The 11,059-nt window shown below is 41.2% G+C and overlaps 1 protein-coding gene across 1 annotated transcript; it reads right to left on the bottom strand.

Moving 5' to 3' along the window:
* Window positions 1-236: 236 nt before the first annotated feature.
* Window positions 237-10,811, bottom strand: CD86 (CD86 molecule). Its single transcript, XM_074816803.1, has 6 exons — window positions 10,698-10,811; window positions 10,522-10,571; window positions 8,882-9,223; window positions 3,772-4,083; window positions 1,598-1,732; window positions 237-795 (listed from the first exon to the last, which is right to left on the bottom strand). Exons 1-6 carry the CDS (start codon window positions 10,763-10,765, stop codon window positions 776-778), a joined length of 927 nt encoding a protein of 308 aa, XP_074672904.1. The 5' UTR covers window positions 10,766-10,811; the 3' UTR covers window positions 237-775.
* Between the last annotated feature and the right edge of the window lie 248 nt (window positions 10,812-11,059).

Below are 11,059 nucleotides of genomic sequence, written 5' to 3'. Positions count from 1 at the left end.
AAAATATTTTTTGCTATCTGCTTAGCTTAATTTGTATATGTAGACTTATACACATAGGAGTGATACCTCATGCTTTCATGTTCTATCCAGTCAGAATACAGAGGAACAAAGTGGGGAGGTACTAACTGTCTGGGTATATGAAGCTTGAATGGTAGTGAAAAAAAATGAACCAGAAATTATGTTTAAAGCAAGTCTTTCCTTCAGGTGATTTCTAGTTTCAAATGCCTGATAGGAATTGCACGATTTTTCTCAGAAGATGGGGAAGTGCCCTGAAGTTCCTCTTTCTGCTGTGGAGCTTTATAAGAGAGTTACTGGTACAAAGCCACGCTGGCTCTGCCAAAAGCGTTCATGGCCTATGATTAATAGCCTGCCTCTGATCATGTTTCCAGTGATGGTTATGATTCACAGATTGTGGCCTAACTCTTTCTATTTCTGAGATTCTCTTCTGTAACCCACGCAGCTCTGCTTTCTTCATTGACACTTGGGATTTTACAATGTCACGGTGCATAGTGAAAGATACAGCAAGAAGATAGTCATGCAGACAGGCAGAGCATCTATTTACTACCATTCTGGAGCAAAAATAAAAGCAGAGAAGACTGGGCAGTGGATTTCAGCCACCAGACAAAAAAGTTGCATGTTGTTCTGTAGGGTATCTGGGGAGGATTCTTGTTCTGGCAGAGCATCTAAGAACACAGGACCTCAGGCCTTGCTATGTGCAGAGTTGGTTCCCAGTCAGCAGTCTGGCTGATGGCCTCAGTTTCAAGCTGGATGGCTTCTAGACTGCTAGGCTGACACCTAAAATAGATGAATATGTGATTTACAGAAATGTGAGAAATAGGAGCTGAAAAAGAGTTGCTAGTAAATGTCTAGTTGTCTTAGGATTTGGAGAAAGAATGAGACAGGGCTCAGCACCCTTGGCTGTGTAAGGAAACAGGACTGACTGTAAGGAATACATTTCCCTCTTGCTACAAGGAAGAAGAGACTCTGATGTCAGCACGAGTATCCTTTCGGTGCAGAATAAATCCTGGACTGCTGAAACCTAGTGTTGGAACAAAATAGAGAAATGCAATGCAAAGATCAAATTCTGTTCCTAGTACAAGACGATTCTTCCAGTCCAGTGTTGCGCAGCCTGTGGTGGAGCAATGCCTTGGATCCTTCAGCTCTCTGATGACAGAGATACTTGCACTTGATGGAAGCCTCATCTCATCCCTCCCCCAGCTATTCCTTTCTTATACATGGTGATGGACAAGGAAGGTTTATACAGCTCAATGGTTTTAGGAGCCAAATCTACCAATAAACTAGAAAAAAAGGATAAAACTGCAGGAAAAAGTGGTAAGCTGGTGCCATGGCAGTCTCACAGAGCATAAAGAAGAGGGAGAGGTGGATCCCAGGACAAGACAGGAGAAAGGTGTTTTGACTTACTGCTGGATGGACTAAGTCGTTGCAGGAAATAAATTGTCCAAGGAAGTTTAGCTTAAGTCCAGCATGAAACCTAAGTTTCTATCAGCAGCTTGAATGTAGGTAAAGGGATGATTACAAAGAGCAAAACCTGTGACTTGAGGGACAGTAAAGCTGAAACTGAGAAGTAATAACTTACTCTGATTGCTAGATGAGATATTTCTGTTCTTCTTCAATATCACAAAACCCAGAAGAAGTGTGATCAATATAATCACAGCTATAAGTGGGCCAAAGAAATTTATCTTCACTTGCTCCATTTCTTCCCCCTGTATCTCTAAATAAGAAAACAGAGGAGATACAGCAAAGATTTAATTTGGTGACAGTTAGCTTAAACAACCTGTCCCAAAGTTATGTGAATTAGAAGTGTAGGGAAAGGCCCTCAGCAGCCTTTGCTTTTACAGTGCTTTAATAGTGTTAGCAAATCACTATCCACATTGCTTTATTTCAATTTCCAATAAACAGCGAAACTACCAAGTCTTAACAGCCACTTCAACAACAGTAAGGTAAAGTACTCTTTCTGAAATTTGAGTAATGTGAGAGATCAGTGACTTGATTAATACAAGAGCCTATGAGGCTGCTACTGTGCTGCTGCTACTCTGTGCTACTGTGCAAGTTTGAAGAACCTGGGATATGTTACTACTTGGTATCTGTTGGAAATGATGATCAAACCCTAGTGAAATGCCATAAGGGATGTGAAAGTAGCAGGGAATGCAAAGGAGTTTCCCTCTATTTCTGGTTACTGTGCTTTTGAGGTTCTGGTTGCCAGGGTCAGCAACTGATAGAGCTTCAGTTATCACCAAACAAAGCTTTTGTTTCTGTGGAGTTCCTAGTTTCTTATCCACCATCACTGCTGATCAGGTGGCTACTTTCATAAAGCCAGGAAGGAGAGAAGAAGAATTCAACAGGGAAGAGGAGGATGCAGCACTATAGCTAATAGAGCCACGTTAACACTCATGAACAACATGTAGAGCTGTGCAAACCTCAGAAGACTTCTGTATTGTATTTTAATATACTATTTAAAAATCCTAGAATGTAAGGACATCAGAGGCAGTTTGGAATATCTAGCATTGATGACTTAACCCTCTAGCTAAATTTATAGGAAGAAAACTGCACTGTGGAACTTCTTTTCAGAATGAGTGGCAAGCTTCTTTTACATCTGCAGTAGTAAGGTGCATGCCTGTAGGCTTTCCTGCAGTGCTACCATTCCCTTTTGGATCCCTGTTCCTGTCAGCTGATGCACAGCTCTCCCTCTTCAACACTGTCTAAAGGAGACATGTGCAAGCCATATGGGAATTGTCTTTATTTTGATACGCTTGTGCCATAACTTATGAACAAAAATATGTCAAAGGATGTTTTCCTGTCCTAGGAGATAAATAAAATACAGCTTTAGTTTAAAGAAAGGATCAGTCATGTGGAACCCTGACATAATCCAGCAGTAAAGTCTTACTGGAACTTGGTTCCCCAGCTTTTTCTTGCAAGAGGTGTCCGAAAAAAGACATGATCCCAGAGAAAGAAAATCCCCAAATAGTCATTTTGGAATGCGCACTTCATTCTGCCAAATGTTATGAAAACCACCAGGAATGCTTCTAAGACTAGTCAAAGTTTCATGGCCTTTACACTTAAACTCAGCACAGTCTAGTTGGCAGTTTGTGAGCCAAATCTGGTCCAAGGGACTCTTCTGTTTAGCCTTCTGCCCCTCTCTAGGGAATGATTAAAAATAGCAGCTCAAGCACCTAAATATCAGAAAACAAGCATTTTTACTGTCAGGGCATTGTTACTGGAACAATCTGCTGAGAGAGGTTGGGGAGTCTCTATCCCAGGAGATTTCTAAAACTGAACTGGATAAGGCCCTGTGCTACCTGCTGACCCTGCTTTGAGCAGAGTGGTTGGACTAGATGATCTTCAGATGCCTCCTCCAACCCCAACAGTTCTCTGATTCTGTGAAGTGGCAACCTCTCTTAACAGCTAAATGTCACCTCCAGAGACTGGTTGCCACCTAATCCTGACATCCAGGTCGTTTTGTTGCTACTGCAGCAGCATCTAAGGAGGGGATGAACAGGGCTGTGTTCTGGATTGGGTAGCAGTAGCCTTTGTTCTGTTTCCTCTCCTTGCTATAATAAGACTTCCCATATGAAAAGGAGAGGGAATTTGGTGGCCATGGCTGCTGGTGAACATACAACGCTTGTAACCAACTCCTACTGCTACTTAGGGTTTACTCCCTACCTTGATTACGCTGCTATCTGTGATCAGCTCTATTGCAGTGTGCACTGCTCCTACCCGTGCAAAAATTGGAATGGGCGAATGGAGACTCACCTATGCCTAGTGGCACTGAGACAAGGCTCCCCAGCTGCTCTCCAAGGTGAAGCAAGCAGCTAATATTAGTGAGGGTGTTTGTAGGAACTGTGATATTCAGCTTGGTAGTAACGTTGTACAGCTTTGTTACAGCATCCTGTGAAACATCCATGTGATGCATACGTCTGTATGTTATGTTTTCGTGTGAAATTAGCCAAGTCATATTCTTGGGCTCTGGATAACCTCCGCTGGAAGAACAGGAAAGATTCAAGTATGCGTTGGGCTTTGGTTCCCCAGTGTTCAGCTGTGCTATCTCAGGTTGACTATAGTTGGCTGAAACAGACCAAAGAGAAAGCATCATGAGTCAGACATACCACATCTTGTGACAGTTCCTGCCAATTATTTAAGATTTTCAGGCAGAAGTAAGTATAAACACATTTCCCAGGAAAACAATGGGAGTCCCAAGAAGGGTTTGTTATATTTTTGGTGTACATGTAGACTTGCTGCTCCTTGTCCTCAGGGTGTTTCAAGGACACAAGTCCAATCAGTCAGCCAATGGGCCCTTGTCTCTCCCACCTCCTTTAGGTCCATTGACACCTGAGAATAATCAAACCTGGCCTGCTTGCAAGTCAGTGCATAAGCACAAAATGGGAATGGGACACAGTGCTGCCTACTCTCAACCTCCTGATTTTAAGTAAGGGGAAAACCAGAAACTTCTAACCATGAAATGTAGAGAAAGAAATTATCTGAGGGACTTCAGATTGGGTAAGTTGGGCGTCCAGTGCTGTCATAGGTAGAAATATCCTTGGTGTCTGTCAGTATTATGAGTAATCATTTTGCAGCATATAAAGTAATTCACTCAACTTGATAGTAGGCCTCCCTTAGCTCAGCTCATCCCAGTCAATTAAAAACATACCTGTTGCTTTATAATAGTCAAGTTTCCCGGGCAAGAAATAATTAGTGAAACAGCATTGGAAAGAATTATTTAGACATAAAATATTAATGATAAATGGAAGCTTTTAACTAATACTCTCTATTAAATAATCTCCCAAATATTCCTAACCAGGATTTGTTCGGTTAAAAGGTTGTAGTAGAAATAGTAGACTATAACAGAAAAGGAGAAGGAGAGAATGTAGACATAATACTGACTGCATGTTGGCATACAGCAAGTTAAAAAAAAAAACACAAGAAAAAACAAGAAACGGACTCAAGTCTTCATTGAAAATACTTCATTATTTTAGTGCCAGTAGGACTAAAGACAGTATGGAGAAATATTGGAGAAGGGGAAAAGGATTCTTAGAAAAATATGAGCCTAAGAAGGTCTGACTCTTCTGCACACACACTCAACATGTTTGATCCAGGCTCTAATCCTTGCCCCAGTGAATTCTTGATACGAATGAAGAAATATGATGTTGCTTTTATTTGCTGTATGCCAACACACAGAGATAAGGATTTAGCTTAGTCGCTTAGAGCCCCATGAGAGTCCATGGCTGTGAATTCAAAATGGAAGAAGCCCCACCTTTTTCATACCCCAAAACTTAGTTAAGTTGTCCCTCAGGAGAGCTTAAGTTTCCTCTTTCTCCTTGAGATCTGACTTGCTTAGCTGACTGCTCAGTCCAGCTTCTGGTCTGGAGTATTTATTCTCTCCTTGGCATTTTATAGGGAGGGTAGGAATGCAATACAGGGCTGTGAAACCTGCCAGATCATCCAAGCGATTTAAGAGTTTCAACCTTATTGACAGTAAACAAGTGGAAATAGTGGAATATACCCTGATCAAAGCACTTCTGGTTTTATGGCTTCTGGAACCTCAATTTACTGAAAAGTGATGTTGGTTCTATGCAGGGTGTGGCCTACATATATGTAAGCTTTGGACTGTTAACAGAAAAACATGTTTCAGGAAGTCTTTTGCATTTAAAGATAACATGTCTTCCAAAAAGGCTATGGGCTTAGATTTAAATACCTCAAGAGACAGCAGATCCATCAAGCCCTTAATATTAAGTCCTCAATGGGTTAATCATCCTACCTGGTTTTGTTCCATTTTCTAAAGTGACAATGTGCCTTACTTCTCACTTGTTTTCAGCCACTGACTGTTTTTATATCTTCACTGAAGTAATTAGCTTTAAAAAAAAAAAATATCCAGTATTTTATGTGTATTTCAGGTTCCTACACTCTGAAAACAAGACTCCTCTCGGTCTCCTGCATTATAAGGTAACCAGATCAATCTTTTAATGTCTCCAGTTGGACCGTATTTTTTCCAGCCTGCAGATAACTCTAGTAGACCTCCACGCTTTTAACTTTTTAAACATCCCCTTTAAAATGAGGACACAAACTGTAGAGTCTCTGTTCTGACATCAGTTTCACTCCCAACTCTTTGAATAGCGCATATTTTGACACAGCTTCCCTAGTCTCACCTACTTCCCTTATTGATCCATCCAAAGGAAGCACTAGAGCCATGCTACAGCAGCAGAATTTCCAGTTAAGCTGCTTGTCACCATGGTCCCTACCTTGCCTGTTTTAAGAACGAAAGCTTTCCATTGTGAAGCCTTCCTTTCTTTCTGGAGAATGATCTGTGTTCATTGTTCTTTTATAAATCATCCTGACTCTATCCAATACATATAATATACATGTATCTATCTATGTATTTTCCTAATGTAATACATATAAATAGCACATGTAAACTGTACTAGAAGGTACTTCTGTACTTCAGTATTTCTGAATGGGCTTGGTCACCAGGTGATCTAGATAGCTTTGTATGACTGCCCTGTCATTCTTGTACAGCACTCAATCTTTCTCATGTCCATTTTAAAGTGTGACACGCTGTACTACAAAAACCATTTCACGTATGATATGAGATTCCAATTAAGAAACAGTAGGTAAGCACAAGTACCTTTGTATTTTTCTTCTAATTATTTTCAAGGTTTTGTTTTAAAATATGGTTTTATACTGCTCCTTCCTTTGGGAACTTACTGAACAGACGACACCAAGCTGGGTGGGAGTGTTGATCTGCTCGAGGGTAGGGAGGCTCTGCAGAGAGATCCGGACAGGCTGGAGCGATGGGCTGAGGCCAACTGTATGAAGTTCAATAAGGCCAAATGCTGGGTGCTGCACTTGGGCCACAACAACCCCCAGCAGCGCTACAGGCTTGGGGAGGAGTGGCTGGAGAGCTGCCAGTCAGAGAGGGACCTGGGGGTGTTGATTGACAGCCGGCTGAACATGAGCCAGCAGTGTGCCCAGGTGGCCAAGAAGGCCAATGGCATCCTGGCCTGTATCAGCAATAGCGTGGCCAGCAGGGACAGGGAAGGGATCTTACCCCTGTACTTGGCACTGGTGAGGCTGCACCTCGATGACTGTGTTCAGTTTTGGGCCCCTCACTACAAAAAGAACATTGAATGACTCGAGCATGTCCAGAGAAGGGCAATGAAGCTGGTGCAGGGTCTGGAGCACAGGTCTGATGGGGAGCGGCTGAGGGAACTGGGGGGGTTTAGTCTGGAGAAGAGGAGGCTGAGGGGAGACCTCATCGCCCTCTACAACTCCCTGAAAGGAGGTTGCAGAGAGGGGGGATGAGCCTCTTTAACCAAGTAACAAGCGATAGGACAAGAGGGAATGGCCTCAAGTTGCGCCAGGGAAGGTTTAGACTAGATGTCAGGAAGTATTTCTTTACAGAACGGGTTATTAGGCAGTGGAATGGATTGCCCAGGGAGGTGGTAGAGTCCCCATCCCTGGAGGTGTTTAAGAGTAGGGTCGACATAGCGCTGAGAGATATGGTGTAGATGGGAACTGGTAGTGTGAGGTTAATGGTTGGACTAGATGATCTTCAAGGTCCTTTCCAACCTTGATGATTCTGTGATTCTGTGAACAGAATCATTTGGAAGGAACACAGCAGTAGAGTTTAAAGCAGTCTTCCTAAGTTAAACCATAAAAGGTCTGGGAGAATTTTAGTGCCTAAGTATGAGACTTCTATAGCACGTTGCTCAGATGTTGGCTAAGCTGATATAACTAATTTAACTGCTTGAATTAACTGAACAGTTGAGGCTAAGCATCTCTTAAATTAGAGGCCTTGCTGCTGGGTGCACATTATGAGTTTCTGAGTTCTAAAACTTTGCTGAAAATACTCGTCAAGTAGATTCTGGCAGAATCAAAATTAACAATCTAGGTTTTCTATCTGTGAATTGAGGGAACGCCTGCTGACAGAGCAAAGCTAAATAGGCTCAGATGTCATGGTACTCCATTTCTGGGTGCTGTAACACCATGGCCTGTTCTCTTCTGAAGCAGTTTTGAAGCCTGAAAACACTAGTGGAAGTTAGAAGCTGTTATTATTAATGACTAGCACTATCATAGTGGAAGAGAACACAGGCATACAGACAAACGTTACTAGCAGAGCAGCTTAAAATAGAAAAAAATTAGGAAAATATATTAGGAATTACTAGAATATTAGAAAATATTAAGAAAAGATTACTTCCTCACTGAACCCCATTCCCCTGTTAAAAGATTTTCTGTCTTTTCCTCTGATAACATGCAAGAAATCAGGTTGAATCTTATCAATGCCTGCATTTTTTCTTCAGAGATATTTTCAGTCTTACTTTAACTGAGCATATGAATTTCTACTCCTCCACATATAAGCTGCTCTTTTCTTTATTTTCCCTGCAATTTATATCATCATAAAAGAGCTGGGTGCTTGCAGAAATCTTGTTATGTTTCAATTGTAATTTACCACCAACGATGTTAACTACTATTGCTTTTAATAGAATGCAGTGCATCAGATGCAAATAAAGAAGTGTATTTTCCAGGGTCCTAAAAGCCATAAAACTTGCAGGAGGCAAGAGGAAGAAGGCAAAATGGTTTTCACTGTAAAGTATGACAGGGTGGGAATCAGGAATGATACAATATTGAGCAAATTATTGCCTCATTTTCTACTTCTAATTGCTTCCACCTAGAACTTTTCATTCAGAGCTGAGGATTTTCCATGGAGAAGCTCTTTAGAAAGCATCTTTAGAAATTCTGCTCCAGTGCAGGTACATTTTCAGTGGCTTGGGGACACTACCATGCATTTCTGGACTGAACAAAGTGACAGAGAACCCCCTCTCCCCACAAAAAAACCCAGACCAGATGACAATTAGAACCAATTGCTTACCAATGATGTGCAGTGAGCACTCAGATTTGTGTATGACCTTTGGCGATCCTTTATCTCTGTGCTGTATAATACATGTATATTGTCCCTCGTCCACAATTCCTGCATTTGACAATTGCAAGGTCCATTTGTCCATATCCATCTTGGTGCGATTTACATATTTAGGACTAAGGTTATCATGAATTTCTTGGCCATAGTATACTTCATGCACCACTTCAATGGCGCCTTTTTGCCAAAAAACTCTTAAATCCTTTATGTCTGTTTTCTGAGAGTTTGGAAAATAGCAGGATAGGTATGCAGTGTGATTGAGAAATGACTTCACCTGATGCACATTGGCAGCAATACCTTAGACAAAGAGAGAGAAGAAATTAAGATTTCCATCAGCTAGGAAAGAACACCAAGTATTTGCACTCACAGAGGCAACACTTAACAACAGCAGCAATAAAAACGCCACTATTTAGACACAAATTCTCCCACTAGGTATGACAGGACACATAGTTCTTCAAACTGACTCACTTAGTCTTGTGGAGTCCAGGTCATAAAACTGTTTTTTATTTTCCTTCCTATATTTTACTTTCCAAGGAAAGCCTACCACACAGAGGTTGTGAGCATCTATATTTTAGGACTTAAATGCAGGCAAAAGGTCCAAACCGTTCTTGTATGTAGCATCCTGAGTGTAGTGCGATTCTGCCACAAAGGAGGTATAGAGTTGCACAATTTCTTTTTAAAAAGTTGAGTTCATTCTCCTAATAAAATAACACAGCATTGCAGTTTTGAAGAAAATGTAAAGTGCACACTGTGTGGTAAATGTTGATGTCTAGGGAATATATGACCAGAAGGTCAGAAACAGGTGAACACTTTCAGTCTCACTGAAGAATTAATCTAAAGTTTAATGAGAAATTAAATGTCAGATTTAACTGTTCTGTAATTAATCTAGAGTTTAATGACAGATTAAATGTCAAATTTAACTGTTCTGTTGCTGATCTTGCTAACAGAAATACTCAATAAACACAATTATGCCTTCATGCAAAGAAAGCATGAACCATATTTCACAAGGGATGATTTTTCTCCCGCTTTCATCAGTGCATGCATCCATTATTATTGGTGGCGATGGGCTAGGAGGACTCTGTTTTCTTGGAGTGAGAAATGCACTCCTCTGTCCCAGAAGATACAAACACCTCTGCTGTGCTCAAAAGGAGGAGAAGATTTACAATCTCTCTTCTGGTGAAAAGTTTTGACTGCTCTTTGAGAGCACCAGACTGCAAAATTATCTCCACGGCTGCCTACAACTCTAGTTATCCCATAACAAACTATCAGTTTTCAGTTTAATACTGTTCTGCTCTATGATATGTAGAGGTGATATAGACACATTTTTAAAATAGATTTAAATTGAAAATTTTAAAGAAACATAAAATAAGTGTAATGTAAAGATATAAAGTTGAAGAGAGAAAGTACTTACTATATATTTTATAGAGTCCCTGCACACAATTTAAATACATGTCACATAGGCTATATGACCTTGATTGTGCCACAGAAATGTTTAATTACTACTAAGGAATGAACAACTTAGTGGATGAGAAAGTATCACATAGTGGGACACAAATAATCAAAACAGTTTTTACAATTAAAAATGTGTCTTTTACCTGGGAGAAGTATCATAGCATGAAGGAAGAATATGCAGACCTCCATGACACTGTAAGAAGGAAGAATGAAAGAAATATTTTAGAGGTTGAAAGCACTCCAGTACCTTCTCCAGTACTCCCAAAGAAGTGGTAAGAAGTTTTAGCAAGAGAGAGACTATTGAGAATGTTAATCTCACCTTTTCCCATGGACTGGTGCAAGGACTTCTTTGTTCTTCACAGCCTTTAGCAACAAGAAGCATGCCATGCCAGATCTCTGGTTTACAGAGAAGGTGAAGTGGTGCAAGATTACTGCAGACGGGGTATGCCATGGGAGGAACGCAAAGCCCCCAGGGTGCTAAGGACAGGATGAGTACCCTAAATGCCTGATGCGGAGGAAAGAGGAATGGGGCGCATGCCTGGCCTGGCAGTGTGGGGAAGAAGATGGGGGAATTGAAAGTGGAGGGGGAGGAGAGGGTGACACAGAAGGAGGAGGTGGGGAGAGAGCGCGATGATGTCAACTACCAGAAGCGATGAAGTGTGTGACCTTCAGTTTTGTAAC

Source organism: Strix aluco, chromosome 2, assembly GCF_031877795.1.
Source record: "Strix aluco isolate bStrAlu1 chromosome 2, bStrAlu1.hap1, whole genome shotgun sequence".
NCBI classification, from domain to species: Eukaryota; Metazoa; Chordata; class Aves; order Strigiformes; family Strigidae; genus Strix; species Strix aluco.
The sequence above is the reverse complement of the archived record's forward strand: the minus strand, read 5'-3'. Positions and strand labels throughout refer to the sequence as shown.

Bases quoted from the DNA above. Each gene is read 5' to 3' on its own strand.
- CD86 (XM_074816803.1), bottom strand. From the start codon at position 10,765: ATGGCATGCTTCTTGTTGCTAAAGGCTGTGAAGAACAAAGAAGTCCTT. The intron at 10,572-10,697 runs GTGAGATTAACA...TCCTTCTTACAG, and splicing joins GCACCAGTCCATGGGAAAAG to TGTCATGGAGGTCTGCATAT. The intron at 796-1,597 runs GTAAGTTATTAC...CATCTATTTTAG, and splicing joins TATCTCATCTAGCAATCAGA to GTGTCAGCCTAGCAGTCTAG.